This window comes from Miscanthus floridulus, chromosome 19 (assembly GCF_019320115.1).
Source record: "Miscanthus floridulus cultivar M001 chromosome 19, ASM1932011v1, whole genome shotgun sequence".
NCBI lineage: Eukaryota > Viridiplantae > Streptophyta > Magnoliopsida > Poales > Poaceae > Miscanthus > Miscanthus floridulus.
Window position 1 is genome coordinate 31,209,824 of NC_089598.1, and position 24,399 is coordinate 31,234,222.

At 44.3% G+C, this 24,399-nt stretch overlaps 1 protein-coding gene and 1 pseudogene across 5 annotated transcripts; one reads left to right on the plus strand and one right to left on the minus strand.

The window, feature by feature from the left end:
- The first annotated feature begins 1,947 nt into the window (after positions 1 to 1,947).
- On the plus strand, positions 1,948 to 24,183 carry LOC136529746 (kinesin-like protein KIN-14L). 5 transcript variants are annotated; one of them, XM_066522815.1, is made up of 23 exons: positions 1,948 to 2,352; positions 3,075 to 3,198; positions 3,648 to 3,734; positions 3,839 to 4,009; positions 4,169 to 4,275; positions 5,000 to 5,131; positions 5,260 to 5,438; positions 6,625 to 6,786; positions 6,963 to 7,054; positions 7,364 to 7,515; positions 9,571 to 9,744; positions 12,891 to 13,037; positions 14,202 to 14,387; positions 15,129 to 15,212; positions 16,279 to 16,334; positions 16,422 to 16,638; positions 20,325 to 20,516; positions 20,633 to 20,851; positions 21,084 to 21,434; positions 21,511 to 21,609; positions 21,769 to 21,909; positions 21,998 to 22,156; positions 23,518 to 24,183. In XM_066522815.1, exons 1-23 carry the CDS (start codon positions 2,173 to 2,175, stop codon positions 23,947 to 23,949), a joined length of 3,843 nt encoding a protein of 1,280 aa, XP_066378912.1. In that variant the 5' UTR covers positions 1,948 to 2,172; the 3' UTR covers positions 23,950 to 24,183. The 5 variants fall into 5 exon arrangements, with proteins under 5 accessions (XP_066378912.1, XP_066378914.1, XP_066378915.1 ...); XM_066522817.1 differs by having other exon boundaries at positions 15,129 to 15,200; XM_066522818.1 differs by having other exon boundaries at positions 14,307 to 14,387.
- On the minus strand, positions 17,957 to 19,782 carry LOC136528586 (probably inactive leucine-rich repeat receptor-like protein kinase At3g28040; annotated as a pseudogene).
- Positions 24,184 to 24,399: the final 216 nt, after the last annotated feature.

Here is a 24,399-nt window from a genome sequence, read left to right on the forward strand (position 1 = left end):
AGAGAGAGCTGTTGTTTTTCTTTTTTTGCGACTACGATCTGTTGTGGAGGAGGTAAGCGGGTGGAAAGCCCAGATCCTGCACGGTCACGCTCTAGCAGCGCCCTTTGTTCTAATAACTTTTTTACCCCGCATCCGCGCCAGGTCGTGTGGCGTGGCAAAATCAATATGTCTAATCATGCATAGATTCTGTAGAAGCCAATGCATACTCTACGTGGAAGCTTATCATCATACTCCCTTTGTTAAGGTAACTCTATTTTACCACGTCACCCCGACATGTGTGACAAAGCTAGTCTTCTACCTTTAAAAAATCATATACTTTTCATACGGCTTAAAAAGTATACGATTCTTCTAAGATTAAAGTGTAGTCTTATTCCACCTATCCGGATAGTATGGCAATATAGAGCTCTCACGAAATGGAAAGTGACACAACAAGTTTTCACATGGAATGTGTCAATAGATCTCTCTCGTCGCATACCTTGCCACCCTAATACATACCGCGCAAGTGTGATTTTGCCATATCATACTGACTGACACAGCCAAAGGAGTAAGAAATGAACAAAAATTGGGTGGGTTTATTTTTTAAAAAAATATGATTTAAGAAAAAGGTTAAAAAATAAAAAGTCCATGTTTGATTTCTTATTGAACGTCGTTGAAGCGTGACATAGTTTCTTAGGGTATAATTTGATTCACCACCTTGATTATAGCTTGCCACAAATTGTAGGCTCACGATATGTCAAACTTTGCCATAGTTGTACTTACATTTTGTTTGTCACACTTTATATGGCAAGCATAGTTTGCCTAAGGTTAGGTGAATGCAAGATTAGAACATCTCAAATAATACCTATCGTTTCTCAAACGACCACCCCATTTTGGAATGAACCTATTTCTCTCTTAAACATGTCCAACTAGAACAAATTTACTCTTTGACTCGGTCCCCTTCCTATGCTATAGTAGTGGCAAGTTTATTTTGAGGCGACAAAGAGTTTGGGTTGACTAGGTGCTCCTGCTTGTGAGGCCTCTAGTCCTTTCCTGCCTTCGATGGCTATCTTGGCTTGCAGGGGGCGGTGGACCATGGTTCTTTGTTCGTTTGCGAAGGATGGCGAACCATGTACTCATGTACGTCTTGGATGCACTCCTATGTGTTGGTTTTTGGCAGTTGTGTGCTTGTTAATTCAGTTTCGTAAAGCTATAAACCCATGTGAGGCTCACCTAAAACCTTGGATCAAACCGACATCGATCCAATGCCCTAGGTCAACATGGAGTGTGTCCCCCTGTTTGTGTACAAAATTGAGCTAAAACGTGAAGGGAAGGGTCGGCCAACCTGAAAGGATCTTTGGATGGTTTGATGGGGTGAATAGCCTAATTTAAAATTCTATAAGCTCACACACACTAGGCAAAAAGTGTTAGAATAAAAGGTGACCCTAATAATTATACATCTAACTACGATTTTACAAGCCTAGGGTGAGAACAACCTACACAATTCTAGTCTTTCAGATGTAAAATATACTATGTGTCATCAATAAATGAGACGACGAGGCTCTCCTCTCTTTTCATTGATTGCTGTAAACGAAGAATCTATCTACAAAATTGCCACTAAATAGACGGCTCAATCAAAGGCGTTGTACGTGCCCTAATATATCGGGAAAAACCTAACACGAGTAGTGCCAATCGTAGCTAGTATTCTGATTACACGAGTATAAAATTGTCAACACGTTTCATTTATTACAGTTTCTTTGGGTTGTCAAGGGGTATAAATAACGTCACGTTTATAGTATACGATTAGCAGTGAAACGCGGGTACGCCCAGCAGTTACTCCCTTCACGCCTTCACTCTTCTGTTCCCGCCCGTGGGCCCGTCGATTTCAAACCACCACCCAGAAACGAACAGAAACCGATGCCGAAAAGCTTTCCACGGTTCCACCACGAGCCCATCAGCCGAGGTCCAACGGAACAAGTCTGAAGCAACAAACCGAAATGCGAAAGCGGAAAAATTTCTGGCCCCTGTCCTCCGCCCTCTCCTTCTCGAAGCGATAGATAGAATAGAGGCGCCGGCGGGCGGCTCCCTCCGTTCACCACCACCACCGCCGCCACCTCCTCCCTCCGCCTCTCCTCCCTACAAAACCTCGGTTTCTTTTCCTGTAGCGATCCAGGGTTTCCGGTCGCCGCGGCGCCAATGGCGGGCTCGCGCGGCAGCTGGTCCTGGGACGTGTCGGGGTTCGAGCCACCGCAGCCGGCGTCGGCACCGACCGCGATGCCGCGGGCTCCGCCGACGGCCATGGTGCTCCGCCCCTCCGCCGGGGCCGGCGCAGTGCCCGTCGCCGACCGGCTGGACCAGCTCGCGGACAGCGTCCAGGTGCTCGTCTCGCCTCTTGAGTTCTTGTTCGGTAACGGTTGATGCTTTTTGTTGTGTCTGGTTTTAGCTCGATTTGTCCGCGGGGGTGCCGCAAGCTGGTATTGTAGCTTGTATGGTGCTGGAATGCCGCCATTGATGAAGCATTTTGTATAGGTTGAGCGGGAAAATTGGGATGACTTTGTATAGCTCCCTCCACAGGTTTATGAATTAGGACAAGTTGACTGACACAGATTGTATGGATTATTTGTGGCCGTGGTGGTTTGATTGGATAACATTGCTCGATCTGTTTGGGCGTGGTGGTTTTGCAGACAGATGCTGGGAGTTTTGAAATTTGTTGGATGGGAAAATCAAAATTAGAATGTGTTAGATTGGCACAAATTCAGGTGATTAAGGGATGTGTTTGCCAGGCCCTTGTGCTTTAGTTTCGTGTGGTTGGGCCTTAATATGTTCTACTTATTGAATTAGTGCAAGTGTCAGAAGTAATATACTAGCTGATCACTGGGAACGAAGGAGTGCAAATGAGTTATAGAGCCCCCCAAAAGTGCCTGGCCTACTCTTTTATCCATTTTTAGTATGTTTATATAGCCACGGTTTGGCATGATATTATCGCATCAAATCAGATTTGTTGTCCATGATAGTTTATTTACCCACTTGCTCCTTGTCTCCCTTTGTTGCCATCCACTCAGTTATTGCCAACTGACATTTTTAAACTTCTTTTGTAGCTTGCTAGAGAGGACTGCTTGGAGCTTAGACAGGAAGCTAGTGACCTTCTTGAGTATTCTAATGCAAAATTGGGCCATGTCACCCGCTATCTTGGATTTCTTGCCGACAGAACTCGAAAATTAGGTAAGCTCGGCATCTCTTCTTCATGTATTTCAGTAAATTGAAGCATTTCTTGTTCTGCTACCCTTGGATCATTAAGGGAGCAACCTTGATCATCATTGAACTCAATTTTGTTTTTTTCTTCTATGCCTTGCTTTGTTGATCATCGTAATGTTTTCTTTCCTCGGATCAGTAACAATGAGCTTGTATGTTTCATTGTTTCTTAAAATAAGTTACATGCTCCAGTGGTGTTTAGTTGATCAGCACACCATATGGTTGCTGGTGTCTGTGATACCTTGTCCTCTTCTCCCTATTTGTGTACCAATCAATTGTAGAAGTGCTAAGGGTGTTTGCTGGCAAATGTCAACTCTCGTGTTCTCAAATCCATGCTCTCATTGAGTTATCATCCTTATGTTTCATATTATTTAATCTTTTCATCGTCCTCTGAGATTTATGTCCTTTTTCTGCTATAGATCAAGCTGCCCTTGAGACTGAAGCTAGAATTACCCCTTTGATTCATGAGAAGAAAAGGCTTTTCAATGACCTATTGACCTTGAAAGGTACCCCGCACAATGTTTTTTGTACTTTCTGGCTTGCAAATATCTTTTATGTATGACATATTTTAATTTCCCATAATAATTCAATAAATTTCACCATCTTGCAGGCAATGTCAAGGTGTTTTGTCGTAGTAGACCACTATTTGAAGACGAGGGTCCATCAGTAGTAGAGTTTCCAGATGATTTTAGTATCCGTGTAAACACAGGAGATGAATCTTTAACCAATCCTAAGAAGGATTACGAGTTTGATAGGGTATATGGACCCCACATTGGGCAAGGTAAGACTGGTGGAGTGGGGTTCGAAACATACTTTCTTATGAATGTTAGGTGTACAGCAATGTAGGATGCGATTTAAAGGAGCTAGATTGTGCAGAATCTTGATTGAATACTGTGTTGTCCTATATTGTTCTTACACAGCCATCCAATTTTCCTTTCAGCTGAACTTTTCCTTGATGTTCAACCATTCGTGCAATCTGCCCTGGATGGGTACAATATTTCCATATTTGCATATGGTCAAAGCTGTTCTGGCAAAACACATACACTGGTACACATCAAGTCTTTGACACTCCCCCTCAAAAAAGAAGAAGTCTTTGACACTCTTGTGTGTGCCACTGTTTAACCTACAATTTAAGATGAAGTCATGCGCAAATTGTCTCTTTAACACCATATTAATTTCTTCATATGATAAATACTATCTTGAATACCACTTCAGAGCACAGGGCTGCACAGCGCTGAAACCACATTTGGAGCCCAACTGAGCTTTAATGAAAGAACAAGAATTATGGAATCTGATGCAATTGGACACACTGCTTTCATAAACAAATACAATTGGTCAAAGTGTATTTTCTTGTGTTCAAACAATCACATACTATATGTTGATTAGTTGTGTAATCCATATTCTCGCAAAAGAAACATACTTTAGAAAGCTATAAGAATGAAACATGAGTGTCCATAGCTTACACAAAGAAACATAGTAATGTTTGTGACATGGCATTCTTATATTGGTTTGGTGGTTACATGTAGTATGTCATAGAGCTTTCATAGGTTATGCTAACATTTTTATTTTTTTTATTTCATGATGCTAATGTTTTAGAATTACTTTGTTTGGTAAAATCTGATTTTTACTCCTTGGTTATCACTATCATCTTGTAGCCAGTCAGCATTTACACAAAGTACTGATATTCTTACATGATATCTGAGCTCTTTGCTGGCATGTTTTTTAATACATGTCTGCAACATCTTGTTTTTTAATCATGTGCTCTTTCCAGGAAGGATCTAGTCACGATCGTGGTTTATATCTGCGGAGCTTTGAAGAACTGTTTGATCTTTCAAACTCAGATACTACTTCTACAGCACATTTTAACTTCTATTTTACTGCCTGTGAGCTCTACAATGATCAGGTGCCTTTGAGCTCTATAATCATTTGTCAGTGATTTTCTTTATGCTGTTAAGAAAACATGTTGCTCCATGTTACCTTACCCTGTATGGTATAATAAGGAGATAAATTTGTGTGTTCTTTCTAACACAGGTTAGGGATTTGCTATCAGAATCTAGCAGCACGGTCCCAAAAGTTCGAATGGGTGTACAAGAATCCTTTGTGGAGCTTGTCCAAGAGAAGGTTGAAAATCCTCTAGAGTTTTCTGCGGCACTAAAGATAGCACTTCAAAACCGATCAGTAAATTCTCCAAAGGCCATGGTTTCTCACCTGTATGTGAAACATTTCCTGTTTTGCTTCTGTAGAATACTATATTTTTTTTGACCGGAACTACAGCGGGCAAGATGCCAGCCTGAACATTTGTATTAGTATGCAAAAGGTGGTAGCATATACAGGTTTCAAGAGTTCATGTGAATGTGATGGGGGTATACAGCACAGGTTTAGTTTACATGGTCACATAGCTCAATGTCGTAGCAGTGCCCTATGCGTTGCCTCTGTAGCCCCAAAAGATTAGAGGTGGTGGCATTGTGTAGAGTTTGTCTAGCAGACACCTCTCGGCCATTGTTTCTCGAACACTCTGCAACAACAACAACAACAACAAAGCATTTAAGTCCCAAACAAGTTGGGGTAGGCTAGAGTTGAAACCCAGCAGAAGCAATCAAGGTTCAGGCACGTGAATAGCTGTTTTTCAAGCACTCCTATCTAAGGCTAAGTCTTTGGGTATATTCCATCCTTTCAAGTCTCCTTTTATTGCCTCTACCCAAGTCAACTTCGGTCTTCCTCTGCCTCTTTTCACGTTACTATCCTGGCTTAGGATTCCACTACGCACCGGTGCCTCTGGAGGTCTCCGTTGGACATGTCCAAACCATCTCAACCGGTGTTGGACAAGCTTTTCTTCAATTGGTGCTATCCCTAATCTACCACGTATATCATCGTTCCGAACTCGATCCCTTCTCGTATGACCGCAAATCCAACGCAGCATACGCATTTCCGCGACACTTATCTGTTGAACATGTCGTCTTTTCGTAGGCCAACATTCTGCACCACACAACATAGCAGGTCTAATCGTCGTCCTATAAAACTTGCCTTTTAGCTTTCTCGAACACTGTCACTGTTTAAAAAGCATCCCTATGTTATGGAGTTTAGTTGTTCAACTCTTCGTATAATTGTTTTTAGAATGTAATGATACATGTAAGTCAGGTGCAGACCACCAGCTCCATCTTTCTTTCTTGAGCATAGACTGCCTGCTCCATTTGTTTGCTGGTTAATTTAAAATGGCACACTTTCTCTTTTGCGAATAAAAATGGCGCTCTTTACTGTTTCCTTGTTAGTTACTAATCACTTATTTTTTTTTGTTCACAGCATCTGATTATAGGCTATTAATGCTTGGTTTTGTAGTGCTCTGTTTCGTCCACCATCACCTTTCTATTTAAATTTGAATCCGTTGTTCCTTTTCAGGATCATTACCATTCACATACACTACAGAAACTACGTAACAGGAGAGCATCTATACAGTAAGCTTTCTCTAGTGGATTTGCCAGCAAGTGAATGCTTGCTTGAAGAAGATGCCAACAGGGACAATGTAACAGATTTCTTGCATGTCTCAAAGTCACTTTCTGCGTAAGTAGCTTGATTCGAGACCATATTTTTACCTTTTCTGTTTGTTATGATCATTGCCTGTTTGATTCCCAGTAAAATGGGCCCTTGTTATGTGGCACACTACCTTCAATGGTTCCTTCCTTTTTAATGTCCTTATGGCTTATACGTAAAATTGCTCTCATGTATTGTCTGCATAGGCTGGGTGATGCATTTGCCTCTTTAAGCGCAAAGAAGGGGCCTGTTCTATCTGGGAATTCAAGAATCACGCAAATCTTAGCTGACTCTCTAGGTAACACCATTGTGAGGCTAATACTTTGTTCAATGTGTGTTTCTGTTGTTAATATGTTGGAAATTTTTGTTTAATGAATTGGAGGCGCACCACCTGAACAACGGGAAGGAACAAAATGAATGCTAAGTACTAGAGGTTGTTTAGTTATTTAACAACGTGTCTTAGCTCCTTAGGAAATGCACCTGTGTCATAGAAAACAGAGTCTTCTTTTGCCTACAGGAAGGTACCTGCTCTCTGGGAAGCAGAGGCATAACATAAACTTTCAGCCTGTGGTAGTGCCTCTGTTTTAACATACCTTCATTGGTGCAGGAAGTAGTTCAAAGATCTTGCTGATCGTACATGTAAGTCCAAGTGCTTCAAATTTGTCAAGAACTTTATCCACACTCAGTTTTTCTGCAAGAGCAAGAAATGCTGAGCTGAGCCTTGGAAATCGTGACACAATAAAGAAATGGAAAGAGGTGGTATGATTTGAATCTTTTGACTGTTCTCTTCTCTACATCGTTCCAGTTTTTTTTTCTTGTGCATCTATGCACGCTAGATGTAGTTGGATTCGTGTCACATTTTCTTGTAGGGTTCTCATATTGTTGGGCTATAGTAAGAGTTAGTAGTGTTGAGGAAGAAGGTAGGGGAGATGGGAAAAGAGAGCAATTGGGAGTTATGGTGGCCATGAGAAATTCTTGGGATACTCTGCTGAAGAAAATTTCTCCCTGTGCCTTTTACCCGTTTCTTCTCTTTTCTTGGGAGCAGATGGTGCCAATGTTTTCAAGTCGTCCAGTTGAACCTAGTCGCCATGGGACCGACCAGGAGACTAATCACGATTAGTCGTCGACCAGGCCAATTAGTCGAGCCTAGTTGACCCCTGGTCATCCTATATATCAGGACATATATACCTACTATATATATATACCTATATATACTATATAGTACACACAATAAAGCAAGCATCAAGACTACATTAGTGTTTAGCTGGTGACTTACTTGTGGGAGTTGTTTTCTTCTCTTTTCTGCCATGTCCAGAGGTTCATATTCCTGTCCCAAACTCCATTTCTTTGCTGACTTGCTGCTGGAAGCCTAAAATACCAAAGAAGACCATAATTAGCAACACTAATGTAGTCTTGATCTTGACACAGCTCAACAGCAGCACTGCTGCATTAGCAAGCATTGCTGCAGTAGCAAATAACTAGCATTTCGCAGTTAGCACATAGCAGACCATAGCAGCCACACAGCCAGCATATTACATAACCAAACAAGTTCAGTACACATAAGCTAAAGTGTTCAACACAGAGTCACAAACATTGACATTTAACAGTCCAACAAAAGTAGGCAACTAGCCATCTAATTAAGCAAATCAACATTAAAATTGAAGCCTCCATCTCCATCTCCCGTTGGTCCATCTCCAGTTTCGGTTGGTGCAGATTCTTCATCCTCCTCCATTGCTATTGCTGAATCTACATGCTGATCTTGCTCTTCATCATCAACTTCATCAATATCTTGAGTCACTGTGTTCCTTGGACGCTTCCTGTTCCTAGCATAAGTACGCCTCACAGGGGCAGCAACAGCAGCACGAGTAGCAGCAGCCCTAGGCAAGTTACGTCCATCTAGACCCTGAGTTGCACCAATAGCCTCATCCACAACAGCCCAAGTCATAGCATCGCCACCACCTTCCTGAACTGGTTCTGGTTCACAATTTTCATTGACCCATTCATTTTCCCAATAAAATTCATCAAGCAAGAGTGGATTGCATCTCTTTCCTTTGGAACCCAGCTCTCTAATTTTTTAAAATCTGTTTTCCATCTTGCGGTTGTAACTGACATATACCAACTTATTTAACCTTTGGTGCTCTAATCGGTTTCTCTTTTTTGTATGGACCTGCACAAAATATAATGCAGAATCACATATCAATATCACTACCATACTTAATTACTCAGCAGTAGTACACTAGCACTTACAGCAGAAAATTCACTCCAACTACGCTCGCATCCAGATGCAGCGCAACAAAGGCTAACAATCCTTTTTGCTAAACATTCTAACCCTAACAGGCCAAACTGCAAGCCCAGTAGCCCACATGTCCGTCCAGTTAAACAGGCCCAAAAACAGAGTAACCAAACTGGTCGTCTTTGTCCTAGTCGGACGACTAATCGCGATTTCTCGTCGACTAATCGGACGACCAGCTTTCTGGTCGAGCTAATCGAGTCGGACCTCCTAATCGAACACCAGGGACCGATTAGGACGAGTAATCGCGATTAATCGGACGACTTGAAAACATTGGATGGTGCACCCTATTTCATTCATGCATATAATTATTTGTGTCTGTGTTTTGCTAGTTTCAGTGCTGCATACACATCCATTCTAGTGGGTAGAGTTATTAAATAATTTGTACTAACATAAATATATATGTTAGGCAGCTCAATCTTTTGGTCCTATTTGTTTGCTGAACCTGGCATCCACATGCAAGTTGGCACCAAGCCAGCATTGTAGTAGAACTACCTGTAACCACTTTTCTGGTTTATTTACAGGCAAATGATTCACGCAAAGAATTGCATGACAAAGAAAAGGAGGTTCTAGACCTGCGGCAAAAAGTTATTGGGTTAAAACATTCTCTAAAAGAGGCTAACGACCAGTGCACACTGCTGTTCAATGAAGTTCAGAAAGCCTGGAGAGTTTCGTCTACACTCCAAGCTGATCTCAAGGTTGATTTTAATTATCTGCAGTGTTTGGCTTCTGATCTTGTTAAGCCTTGTTTGTTTTAGCTTGCATATTGTGGATCACAGCTTGCGGGTTGTTACAATCTGCAAGCTGAAACAAACAGATCCTAGACTGTAACAATCCATAGGACAAATTGTTACAATCAAACAAACAGAGCTTAAATTAGTACCCAAGACAGATAGGTTATTGTTTATTCTGAACTCGAAGGTTCTTTTAGGGTGTGATTGGTTGCCTTCAGGCCTGTTTGTTTGGGCTTCCTGGGAGCTTTTGGGCCTCAGCTTTTGAACCTTTCAAAAGCCAAAAAGCTCCCGGAAGCCAGAAGCCAGAAGCTCACTATGGGCGTGTTTGGGAGAGCGTTCGCTCAGCTTCTGAGCAAGATAAGCCAAAAAGCCCGCACAAACGCCTTGCGTTACGAGCCTGCCAGCGAACGCGCTTCCGCGACTGACCGTCGCCCGCAACGCTTCCCAAATCGCGAGCTCCACCCCGCTTTTCCAAATCGCGCAGGATTTTCCTCTCCCTGCCCCTCAGACCCGAGGCCCTCCCTCCTCTCCCCAGCACGCGCCCCCCGGCGGGACCGAGGCGGGCACGCGGCACCCCGGCGACCGCGACCGAGGCGGGTCTCCTGGCGGGCGCGCGGGGCCCGTCCCCCTCCTCCGGCAGATCCGGCTCCGGTGCAGCGGATCCAGCACGGGAGCGGCGGATCGAGGCGGGCACGCGGCACCCCGGCGGGACCGAGGCGGGCACGCGGCACCCCGGCGACCGCGACCGAGGCGGGTCTCTTGGCGGGCGCGCGGGGCCCGTCCCCCTCCTCCGGCAGCGCACGGGGCCCGTCCCCCTCCTCCGGCAGTGGCGCGCGGGGCCCGTCCCCCTCCTCCGGTAGATCCGGCTCCGGTGCAGCGGATCCAGCACGGGAGCGGCGGATCCGACTCCGGCGCGGCAGATCCGGCACGGGAGCGGCGGATTCGACTCCGGCGACGGTCCTCACCTCCTCTTCTCTGGCTCGCCTCCCCTCCCCTCCCCTCCGCCGGATCTGAAGGAAGGGCGCCGGCGGCCCTCTCCTCCCCCTCGGCCAGCACCACCCCTTGAAGCACCGCCGGTTCCTTGCCGGGGGGAAGATGATGGTGGAGCCCGGAGGGGTGCCGCCTGCCCACGCCGTGCTGGAAGGCGAGGAGCAGGAGCAGGAGGAGGAGGAAGAGGAAGAGGACGAGGGAGCCAGCAAGGTCTCTGTGGGGGGTAGATAGGTCAATTTAGATAATCACCCAGAAATAATCAGGAAAGCCAAACGCCCAGTTTATTCAGACAGCAGATTCTCCAGATCGTGACTTATCAGATAAGCCTGCTCAGCTTATAAGCGAGACTCAGAAAAGCTCTCCCAAACAAATGAGCTTCTGGGCTTTTGGCTTATGGGAGCTGTTTGGCTTTTGGAAAGTCCAAAAGCTAGTAGTCTAAAAGTGGCCAAAAGCTCAAACAAACAGGGTGATGCGCAACAATATGAGAACCCTAGAAGAAAATGTGAACCCCTACCTTCTGCAGCGTAGTCTAAGCCAGCATAAATACAATGCAATGTGCTCGTGTTTCGTTGCCCTGTTTAGGTAAATTGCATACAATACGTTTTTTTTGGTTGCCTGATTTGTATTGTATATGGCCACCTCTTTATTCTTGTGGTGAGATTATGTATCATCTCCTTCTTCCCAACCCCACAGGCATAACAGCTAGCTGACTAGCTCCCTTCGCTTTGCTTCTCCTCCATTAACACCCGCCGCCCTTCTGTCTTCTACTTGAGTCTCTCTTCCACACAAAAACTGTGTCCAAATTCAAATGAACACAGCACAACACAAGCCTCCCATGTATCAAGCAAGCACCGAGGCTGCCACAAGCAAGCAGCAGGTTGGACAAATCGCTCTACACATCCACCAAACTGAAGTTCAGATACACCAAACTGATCTACAGCTCACTGGTGTTTCAAGTCACGGGAGTTTGAAAGATAGTCCTCTTGCTGCAGTTCGTTGCTGTTGGGCAGTGAGAGGCATGCGGATCTCGTGGCCACTGCAAGCAAGAACATGTATCTGCATCAGATCCAAGAATGTAAGCAGTGGTTGCAGCCTAGATCCTGTGGATGCCAGCACATGCTAGAAGCTGTTGTTGCGCAGTTCAATATTGACCAGCTCCTGACTGGACGCGACAACAGGAGGCGCAGTGGTCATTCAGTGCGCGGCACATGCTGGCGGTCGCCATACTCACCCACCTCCGCGTGCCCGAGTTGACTGTCATCCTGGGCCTCTCTGATGTGTAGCTCATAGCTGCTGAGGTAGATCTTGAGGGCCGTGCAGTGGATGCGGTATTGACAGCCATGAACTGCGAGATTTGCGCCAGCGCCGTCAATGTTGGGAGCAACATCATCCGCCGTGCTTGCCAGCATTCTCAATACCGCAGTCTTCTGCTCCTCCACTGCGTTCCGTCACAGCTCGCCACTGCTTGTCGTCAACAGCCATGCCTGAGCTGCCATGGTGGCGACGGAGTGGTGGCAAGCAACAGGAGGTAAGGGGACACAAACTTGTTACGGGCCTGGCCGCTGGTGCGAGCTAGCATGGCCGATTTTGGCGTACTCCAAAATGCAGTGGTGGATACCTCTTTTGCACTCTGTAAGCCTGCATAAGACCCAATACGGGCAACCAAACACCAGAAGCTTGCATTGGACAACTCTGGATACGTTTTAATGCAGGCAATCAATCACATCCATGTTGAACTGCTTTGTTATTTAGGAACACGAGGAAGATTTTTAAGGGAAACCTTTAAACAAGCCATTCTTCTTTTTTGTTGCCTTTTTGTTGGATCCTGTGGATTACTGTAATGTTATTGTCAAGTATATTTAACTAGGTTGCTTGCCTTCTATTCCCTGATAAAAAGGCCTAGTTTGCTTAAGTGAATTGTCACAATTTGTTTCATCTTCCCTCTTTAGTCTTACACCTGTTGTGATACATCTATTAAGTCTGTAATTTGATGCTTTGGCTCTCGGTTGCAGTTTACTTAACTGTAGCTGTAGAACTTGATATAGTATTCCATCCATTTCTTGTGAGTTCTTAAAAATTGAAAATACTTGACATTTTTGTTGTCTCGTTATTGGTTGCAGTCTGAAAATTTAATGCTTGCCGAGAAGCACAAGATTGAGAAAGAGCAGAATAACCAGCTAAGGGATCAGATTTCTCATCTTTTGAAAGTTGAACAAGAGCAAAAACTAAAAATGCAAGAACAAGATTTAACAATTCAGTCACTACAGGTTAAATGTTAATCCATCTCTATATCTTTCCTAGCAAGCATATTCATTGAGTCATGTTTGGATGCACCTACTTTTTTTTTACTACTGTCTTATTGTCTTTTGTCCTGTCACTTATTTATAAATATTGTACGCTTTTGCTATTATTTTTCTTCATGATGATGTTGTGAACATGCACTATGGTTCTTAGTTTCTCCACTGTACTGTCAGTCTATTATACACGATAATGTGAAAGCTAAGCTAATGTTAGTTTTGTGGTTTATATGTGGGCTGCTCAATTTATTGTTAATGTATATGTTAGGTAATCCACGAGATAGCAACCACTGTTTGCACAAATCAACTTATTAATTAATGGTGACCGCAGTTTAATTACAATTTAGTAAGGTTGGCTTTGTAGTGACAACCATGGGATGGGATCGCATCATGTCCGGATGGAGCTATAAAATATATACCCCTCCTTTTCAAGTAATCTATGCAGTGTACCACATTTAATAACGCTGTGAGAGCCTCTTCGAAATTGTTGGTTTTCACCATGGCAAAGTCACCTATTTGTAAGTTAACTTATTGTGTCCAATCACACAGATTTGAACTCTGCTAAGATTATGTTTTGCTCAAGTGATCTTACATACATTTACTAGTTGGGCAATAAACCATTGAAATTTGAACATAATATCTTTATAATAGTTCTTTGTTCATTGGAGACAGTAACTAGCGAGACTATTGTCATTGTTAGCCCCTTCCCCATCATGTTTACTTATCATGAACTTCTAGTCAAGTTCAGTTTTTGATAGGGAAATGGCATTATGATCTAGCCATTGAGATTGCACCCTTAATACTACACACTTCTGGTCTTTGGAATGGGTTTAGTATGGTGTAGCTCCCTATTTTATATTCTTTGTCAATCTGCTCAAGTGGTTGTGGTTCTGTTAATTGTTGTACTATGTCTGAAGCATATATCTTTTACCATGCCATGATATTCCCTTATGCCTGTGACCGGAAGGTCCCGGGTTCGAGTCGCGGTCTCCTCGCATTGCACAGGTGAGGGTAAGGCTTGCCACTAACATCCTTCCCTAGACCCCGCACAGAGCGGGAGCTCTCTGCACTGGGTACGCCCTTTTTATGATATTCCCTTATGCTTTCCATTGTTTTCTTTTATATAATTTGCAGACAAAACTCAAGTCCATTGAGTCTCAGCTTAATGAGGCCCTCAATGCTAGTGATGCTAGATCAACTATTGGTTCTGAATCTGCTTCAGTAATTTCTTCCCCAAAGATAACAGAATCAACTGCTGACTCATCTTCAGTGACTAAAAGGCTTGAGGAGGAATTGGCAAAAAGGGATGCCCTTATTGAGGTAGATACGCAATGGATCCTTTCATCGCTATAAGTATCACCGGTTCCCCATGAAATGCATGTACTATAATAAGTTAGCTGAAAGTTTAAACAATGGACATTCAGATTCCAGTGAATTTAAACCCATAGAGTGACCTAAATTTGTTCATCTTCAGTTGTTTGAAATGATAGTTGCATCGTAGAACCGGCAGATGGGATGGGTTCACTGATTGGAGCAATTTGCATTGAACTTATGGGTACCCACTTACCAGGAAACATCGCAAGTTCAGTAGTAGAACAAGTTTTCAATGTTATGGATGTTCTTTTTCATGGTACCATCCTAAATAAAATATACTCCTGATATCTAAATTGAGCAAGTGTGACCTGCCTGTTAAATTCTGACTGCTCCATTTTAAACTTTTGTTTTGCTATCTTGAACTACAAGTTTTAAGTTTAGAGATCTTCTCACACCACAGTTTTATTCTAAAACCTTTGAATGGGTACCTGATTAGAAGTTGAATTTTTGCTACCTATACTGCCACTATTCTTGTGAAGATTCTTGCCATCCTTGTGTGCTCCACCATGACTGTTGATGCATGATCTGTCTTTTCTTTAAGTCAACACTTAACACAATTCAAGTTTTCTGTTGACTTCCTGTTGAAAATTTGTTTTCTTACAGTTTGATCTAAATATCTTTTGTAGTTCATTTGTTTGATCTCATCTTCACAAACCTTTCTTTCCTTTGCTACAAAAACAAATACAGAAATTACATGAAGAGAACGAGAAGCTTTTTGACAGACTTACAGAGAAGTCAGGATTAGGAAGTGCTCCACAGGTTGCCCCCAAAGTATTCTTTATCCTTTTTTTGTTGCGCTCTGTGTTATGAACTAGTTCCTTTTCACTTATTTTGTTGTTTTGTGGGACTGCCTTCCTGCATGTGGAAAGGACCAAAGATTCATGTCACATTTTGCTGTGTCTACGATGTTTGTAGGACATCTTGTTGCAACTTTCACTGTTAATTATGGGAAACAACAAAATTTCAACTAAAATCTACAGTTGAGACTTTACAAAAAAGTGATTTGATCCATATCGTTCATTGCTTAGGGTGTCTAGTATCTACCCAAATTGAGTTTATGAGGAATAGGTGTCTGTCATGTTCTTTGTTCATTTAACCTGATGGATTTAGTAAACACCTGTGCATATATTAGAAAAATGCTCCTAGTTTGCCTAGGTCTGCTTGTTAATTTCTGACAGAATATTTTTTCTGAAACTTTATTGAGCAAAGACTATTAGAGTGTACTCCCTGCCTCCCTCCGTTCCAAAATGTAGGTCGTTTTAGTTTTGTCCTAAGCTAAACTTATCTTTGACCAAGTCTATAGAAAAATATATTAATATGTACTCCCTCCGTTCCAAATTATAAGAGGTTTTGGCTTTTCTAGATACATTGCTTTTGCTATGTATCTAGACATAGTGTATATCTAACTGTATTGCAAAAGTTATGTATCTTGAAAAGCCAAAACGTCTTATAATTTAGAATGGAGGGAGTACAATACAATTAAATACATGATCAAGACATATTTCTTACTAGTTTAGTTGTGGATTTCATAAACTAATTTGATGTTGTAGATGTTGGTGCATTTTTCTATAAACTTGGTCAAAGTTAGAGAAGTTTGACTTAGGACAAAGCTGTAACAATCTACATATTGGAACGGAGGGAGTGGATATATATCATTGGCTTGGGAGTTTTAGTTAGTGCCTTCTTTTTCTCCCACTCCCAAATCTCATCTTGTATGTCAAAGTAGACAATACGTTTTGATCGATAAAATTTCTTCTTACCATGTGTAATTATGTGAACTGTTAGTAAATTTGTCCCTAAAAAATTCCCACGAGGTTTTCACTAACTGCTTTCATAGGTTTCAAGCTCTTCAGCAAACAAGCCAGCTAATGGTCAGGGAAGGGAGATAGGCAGGTAAAAGTGCCTACATCTACAATTAGTCAATAATACTTGGTGTAAAGAACATTGAGACATAGTCCAAATTTACCACTCTATCTGCAGGAGTGACAGCAGCAAAAGTCGATCACCAGATGTGGTTGCATCACCGGTGTCTCAGGATAAAACTGGAAACAGTGGAGCTATTGTGAAATCAAGCAATGAGCTAGCAAAAACTACACCTGCTGGGGAGTACCTTACGTCTGCACTCATGGATTTTGATCCTGACCAGTTTGAGGGATTTGCTGCAATAGCTGATGGTGCTAATAAGCTTTTGATGCTGGTAATTACTACCACCCCAACATATAATACTATTACTGGATTTACCATACCTTTTGCTCGTGGCAACTAAGCTAGTTTTGCTCCTTCCCTTATATTGTCCTTGCCTGCCCTTGTACATTTTTTTTCTCAGATACCAGCGTATCATTGCATTGTGAAATACAATGCACCAAAACTCAAATGCACCCACAACCTCAGAATAGTACAGCAATTACATTTGTGCCTGGCACAGAAAGCGACCTTAACCAAGCTGCTAACCCACTACTTAATTGGCAGCCACCTCAGTACCTCACCGAGCTAAGCCCCTACTGCTAGACGCCAGACGTGAGCCTCCTCTATAATATGCCTGAGGGCAAGCTCTACACTAGGCTTAGCTCCATTGAACACACTATTGTTGCAGTGCTTCCACACGGTTCATGCATCCAGAGTGATCAGTGAGTTCAAACCCCGCTTCAAGTTTCCCAGGATCAGAGTGACCTCCGAGTTCAAACCCTGCTTCCAGTTTCCCAGACGTGACCGCCTCTAAAATCTACCTGAGGACAAGTTCTACACTAGGCTTAGCTCCATTGAGCACAATATTGTTGCAGTGCTTCCACACGGTCCATTCACCCAGAGTGATCAGCGAGTTCAAACCCTGCTTCCAGTTTCCCAGGATCATAGCATTGATTCTCAACCACAACTCTGTTACTCCCAGAAAGCAAGGACACCATGTCATCGAGCTGTGGTGAGAACTCAGGCAGTCCATAACAAAGGAAGAGGAGTGGCCACACCTGGCTGAAGAAGACGCAACTCAAAAGGGCATGTTGGATGGTCTCATCCCCATGATCATCCAAAGGGCATTGATTTGGATGAGGCAATCCTCTAAGGGAGCAGCCTATCCTCTGTCCAACATCTATTGTGTGCACAACTAAAGGAAGAACTGTCACTTCTCTAGCATCCAAAATTTCCAGATTAACTCCCATGGCTCAACGGACATAGCCTCTATACGTATGCTGACTTAGTCAAGTATTCCAGAATTTGTAAGCCACCAACAGTGCTCATCTTGTGCATTAGGCTGGAGCTGAATATCGGAGGCCCTCTTGCATCCCTGAGTACATATGTACCACTGAACCTTTTCTTCTGCACACTTTTATATTGTATGGGACTGCTGTGAGCAGTCCGGTCCAGCAAGGCATAAATTCACTCATCATTTTGGGTGCTTGGACTTTGTGGAAATACAGGAACTACTGTGTTTTTAATGACGCTCCCCAAACTTATTTATGAGAAAATTCCTTGATTGCCATCGAAAAATATAACAATCCCTTCGTTGCCATTCAAAATTATCTCATCCCTTCATTGCCATCCAAGTAGATTTTTTCTTCCCTTTATTGCCATTCCGTCGATTTTAGACTAACAGTGTTATAAGCTCCTCTGTATGGCCATTGTTTTATCGCTGCACACGAGCGACTCACCGCTGCACACGGCGGCCGGACATTGGTTGGTTGGTTGGTCATGACTCGTGACTGACAGTCAGGATGGATCAGAAGGAGGCTTCCATTCTGCCGCCGCCCACGGGCGCCTTGATGACCTGCAGGATCTGGACCACCTCCGCCATGGAGGGCCGGTTGGACGGGATATGCGACGTGTACACCATGCCCAGCTTGAGCACCGGCAGCACCTCCTCCTCCGGGACTTGACCGCCCATGCCCAGGTCCACGCACTCCAGCGCGTTGCCGTGCTCCAGCAGGACGCGCACTTGGTCCATGAGCAGTGCACCACCACGTCGTCGTCCCCGTACTCCACGGCGCGCCGCCCCGTCACCAGCTCCAGGATCAGCACGCCCAGCCCGTAGATGTCGCACTTCTCGTTCACACGCAGGCTCTGGCACGCCAGCTCCGGCGCAACGTACCCCATCCCGCCGCCCGCCTGGAACCGGCTGCCGCGGCCGCCGCCGTCCGCCAGCTTCCCCGGCAGCAGCCGCGCCAGCCCGAAGTCGCCCACCGCCGGGTTGCACTCCGCGTCCAGCAGGAAGATGCTGCTCGGCTTCACGTTGTAGTGGACCAGCGGCGGCCGGAATGCCTGGTGCAGGTGTGCCAGCGCCCGAGACGTCCCGGACACCACGCGGAACCGCTCCTCCCACGTCATCGGCGGCAACTCCGCCCCGCCGCCGACGCCGTGGAGCCGCGCCTCCAGGCTGCCGTGCGCCGCGTAGTCCGTGATCAGCAGCTGCAGCTGCGGCGTCCAGTAGTAGCCCTTGAGCGGCAGCAGGTTCGGGTGCCGCGCCTTCCCCAGCACGCGCACCTCCTGCTCGAACTCCTCGCGCGACCGCACCATGTTCGCCGCCACCAGCTTCTTCACCGCCACCACCCGCCCGTCGCCCACGGGCGCGCGGTACACCGTGGCGAACGCGCCGCGCCCGATCTCCGTCGCCTTGCTCAACAGCGCGTTCCTGGACATGGACGTGGAGGCCGGGACGATCCCGGAGAGCTAGTTCCTGGACAGTCTCAGGTACTTGAGCGCCTTGAGGTCACCGAGCGAGTCCGGCAAGCTTCCGGTGAGTGCGTTGTCGGATAAATCCAGGTGCTCCACCGCGGCCAGCTTGCCGAGCCAAGCGGGGACGTCGGGACGGTGCCGAAGATCAATGGTGCTGAGGTGCGGGCACAGGCCGATGTCCGCCGGGACGGCGCCGAAGAACTGGTTGCCGCTAAGGCTGAGGGTCTTGAGGTTGCGGAGAGCGCGCCGGCGAAGTCGGGCGAGCCGAAGAGCTGGTTGCCGGACACGTTGAGGTGGAGCAGGAGCGGGCTCTTGGCCGCCAGCCCCTCCGGCATGGGGCCGTAGAACTGGTTGCCGGACAGGACCAGGAACCGGAGCGTGGGCGGGAAGGCCGGCGGGAGCGGGCCGGAGAAGGCGTTGCCGGTGAGGTCGAGGTAGCGGAGGGAGGCGAGGCGCGCGACGTCGTCGGGGAGCGCGCCGGAGAAGGCGTTGTAGGAGAGTCGAGCGAGCGGAGGGAGGTGAGGAGGGAGAGGCCCTGCGGGAGCGCGTCGGAGAGGTTGCGGGCGAGGGAGAGGTCCTGGAGCACGGGAAGGCAGTCGAGGCCCCGGGGCATGCGGCCGGACAGCGCGAGCCCGTCGAGCGCCAGGCGGAGCACGCGGGAGGTGGCCGGGTAGCGATGCGAAGCCGTTTACTGAAAACAACCTTTTCTTTGAACCGTCGGATTGTTCCTGGACGTCGGGTATGAGCACTAAAGTCATGCCGTGACTGCTGTGTAACCGTAGTGGCAACGAAAGAACGAAAAAATTAGAACGGATGGCAACGAAGGGAGCTCTTAATTTTGGATGGCAGTGAAGGGATTGGTATAGATTTCAGTGGCAATCAAGGAATTTTCTCCTTATTTATGGTCTTGTCTCTTGCTGGGGAGGAATCACAGCTTTGGGGTGTGGCATGAGCTAAGGGGTTCTCCTTCTTATCTCCTATACCTTGGGTAGTTGATTTTCTAGGTCGAATCGTTCTCTTTCTCCTTACAATATACACGCATATGTAATTGCTATATCAGTGGGGTGTGTGTGTTTCTCAACTCTCTTCTATTAATGCAATGATACACAGCTTTCCTGCATGTTTGAGAAAAAAATATTGTATGGAACTTCTACATGTTATTTTTACAATTTCCATGATTTCCAAGCACAAGCAATAGTGGAAATGTTTTGCGTGCAGGTCTTGGCTGCAGTTATCAAAGCTGGTGCAGCTAGGGAGCATGAGATACTTGCTGAGATCCGCGATGCTGTGTTTTCATTCATTCGAAAGATGGAACCGAGAAAAGTTATGGATACTATGTTAGTTTCAAGAGTCAGAATATTATACATAAGATCTTTGCTTGCTAAATCACCAGAACTACAGTCCATCAAGGTATCATGATTTCTCTGTTTTGTTTATATTTATTTATTTTAAGGGAAAATATAAGCAGTCATCTTATCATTTTGCATTAAGCCTAACAGTATCCTCTCTGACCTTGCTTCATAAAGGTCTCTCCAGTTGAGCGTTTCTTGGAGAAATCAAATACTGGTCGAAGTAGAAGTTCTAGTAGGGGAAGTAGTCCTGGCAGATCTCCTGTTTACCACCATGGTCATGGTTCCCGAACTGCGCTTGTTGATGAACATGTGCATGGTTTCAAGGTGAACATTAAACAGGAAAAGAAATCAAAATTCTCCTCGATCGTTCTGAAGCTTCGTGGTATTGAGGAGGTAAATTTTTGTTCTTTTGTAGTACATATATGTTCCAATGTGACCCTGCCCTTAATTGTTTCTAGGTAACCATGTAGTATATGGATTTAGGTAGTTGTAGTGAAGTTAATGTGTTGAGTTTGGACATGGTATGCTCTATTTTGATCTATAGATAGCACCATCTGATACGAATGACCTGGCGTTTATTTTCTATCTGAACCATTCTGGTGCTAATTTCACAATAATTGGGTAGGAGACTTGGAGACAACATGTGACTGGAGGGAAGCTCCGGGAAATTACTGAGGAAGCTAAGGCCTTTTCAATTGGAAACAAGGCTTTAGCTGCTCTCTTTGTTCACACGCCAGCTGGTGAATTACAGCGCCAAATTCGTGCATGGCTTGCTGAAAACTTTGAGTTTCTGTCTGTAACTGGTGTGGATGCTGCTGGAGGAGCTGCAGGACAGCTTGAACTGCTGTCAACCGCTATTTTGGATGGATGGATGGCTGGTCTTGGTACAGCGCAGCCCCCTACCACTGATGCTTTAGGCCAGCTTTTATCAGAATACACAAAGCGTGTTTACACATCACAACTACAACACTTGAAGGTTTCATTTCCCAGACTCATCATCCGGTCGACCAAATTTATTAAAGCTTTTTGCCTTATTCTTCCCAATTTTGCAGGACATAGCTGGCACATTGGCAACGGAGGAGGCTGATGATCCTGCACAAGTCAGTAAACTCCGTTCTGCTCTGGAGTCTGTGGATCACAAAAGGAGAAAGGTGCTTACCTGAATCACTGCATGATACTGTCCATTTTTCATTGTGTGTTTTGGTGAATCAAATGATTCTTACTACATGTTAAGTTTCTGTAGTTTGTATGCTTTCTTTTCTTGTAACATCTGTACTTGAGTGATCCCAATCATGCCATGCTATTATCAGATCATGCAACAAATGCGAAGTGACACTGCCTTGTTAACAAAAGAAGAAGGTGGTTCACCAATTCGAAATCCTCCTACTGCTGCCGAGGATGCGCGATTAGCATCTCTCATATCGCTAGATAACATCTTGAAGCAAGTCAAGGTCTGATGCTTTGCAAATGCAGATATAGTTATCTAGCTCTTATAATATGTTTACTAACTTGAGGTGCTTGTTCATTCTTTGACATCAGGAAGTAATGAGACAAAGCTCTACAAGACCTATGAGAAAATCAAAAAGGAAAGCTTTGCTGGAGTCATTGGATGACCTCTTGACACAGATGCCCTCTCTTCTTGATATAGATCATCCATGTGCTCAGAAGCAGATCATGGAGGCACGGAAAGTTGTCGAGGTATGTAGATAGTAGTACCTTGGAATCATTGCTCTGGATTAATAAGAAATACCAGTGTTTAGGTAGAGTAAGTGCCACCTAATTTTATTAAGAAAGCTACAAAAGTATTATGATGACATGATGAAGGGATTATTCCCTCATGAGCTTGTTTTTCCTACGTCTTCTTTGCCATTATCATATCATTTGTAAGTAGAGCTTAAGCATTCCTATCTTTCTTTGACTTTTCATTTAACTTATTCTCTTCTGCCCAACTTCGCACATACAATGTCCATCGCAATGGCAGTGGGACCAGTTCTAGGCGTTTACTGTCCAGGCGGTCGCTGTAGCACGTGAATAGTACCGTGGATTATATTGTATTTGTTGGTTTGTTAGGAAAGAGATAGGTTTGACTCGGTTAGGATATTTGCTTAGGGAGACAACCTTGACAACCTTGTTCAGTTCAGATCAAGCAAGCAGAACCCTAAAAGGAGCCAGAGCCTTCAGAGGGATGGAGACTAACTGGTTCTTTCTGTTATCCCAACCAAATCCACTTCAACAATAACTATCTTTTTTTAACTGTAACATAAACTAGTATTTGACATTACCTATGTATTCTGCATTTCTGCTACTTATCTTATGCACAAAATTTGGCAGTCATGCCTTCTGTATACCTTAATACATCACAATTTGCTAGATTCTTTGGTTCTTTGGCAGAACGTTTGCAAATGCATAGCCCTAGCAACTAGCATACTGATTCCTTCTATTCCCTTCACTCCAAATTATAAGTCATTCTGGCTTTTCTAGATACATAACTTTTATTATGTATCTAGACATAGCCTATATCCAGGTGCATAGCAAAAACAATGTATCTAGAAAAGCCAGAATGACTTATAATTTAGGTAGCTGTGTCCAGTTTGAAATTACATTTCAGAATCTGGAAGTTTCAGAAATGAATTTTTTGTGAGAGATAGGATCTTGCAGCAAGTACCCTATTCATTAATGTTTGTCACAGCATGCAATAGTTATTTTTGTTACAATTGCTGAACTGTGAAATCTCTAGTCTGTGAAAGTAGAATACAAGAGATGGCACAAGGGATTGCCTCATTTCCACGTCTTGTGAGCACCTGAGATCCAAGGAACATCATTACACCTAAAGAAACAGTCACATACATCATACAGACTACAGTTATAATAACTGGCTAAAGATTTCTAGTGAATATTAGATTAAGCAACATTATCTCCCATTGTGAAATGCTGTATATATGCACAAGCTTTATTCCGAGGCTCCAAGCATTTATATTGTGAAGTCTACATACTTTCTTTTCTTAAATAACGTGCAGTTCAACCTTATTTTGACACAATGCTGCCATGAATTGGTGCAGTCACTGGAAGAAGACCCTGATGATCCTGCCCCGCAGTCTAATGCATTGGGAGAGAGCGAGGTTTCACAGTGGAATGTACTGCAGTTCAACACAGGAACGACTGCGCCTTTCATCATAAAGTGTGGAGCAAATTCGAGCAGTGAGCTGGTGATTAAGGCTGATCTGCGAGTCCAGGAGCCTAAAGGTGGCGAGGTGATCCGCGTTGTTCCAAGACCAACAGTTCTTGCGGACTTGAGTTTTGAGGAAATAAAAGGTGTGTTTGAGCAATTGCCAGAGGCAGTCAGCTTGCTTGCCTTGGCACGAACAGCAGATGGTACAAGGGCCAGGTATTCAAGATTGTACAGAACCTTAGCCAGCAAAGTGACGGCCTTGAAAGAGATTGTCGCAGAGATGGAGAGAGGTGGTGTTTTCAAAGATGTACGATCATCGTAGTGTTACTGTGTTAGTGTAGAGTTATATATGATGTTGATGTTGTATATGGATGCCATTTGACGGCATCCCCTGTAACTGTTTGTTTTTACTATGAGGAAACCTATGTTGTAACACTATTCTTTGGCAAGAGGTGGTCCTTGCCTGCCTCAACCCGTAATGCTATGGTTGTGCAAGGCATCAATGTAAATTTTAGCTGCAGCTGATAAATGTCTGCAGTGCTGCAAGTTTGATGAACTTTCCAGGTTAAGAAAGTAATCATGCATTTCATTGTTCATTGTATATTTGTATTAAGCTTTTAAGATGTTGAAGTTGTGCTAGTTTTGCTAGCTATTCCTTCCATTCCAAATTATAAGATGTTTTGTTTTTTCTACGTACATTGATTTTATGTGTCTAGACATATTGTATATCTAAATCTAAATACATAATAAAACATATATCTAGAAAACCCAA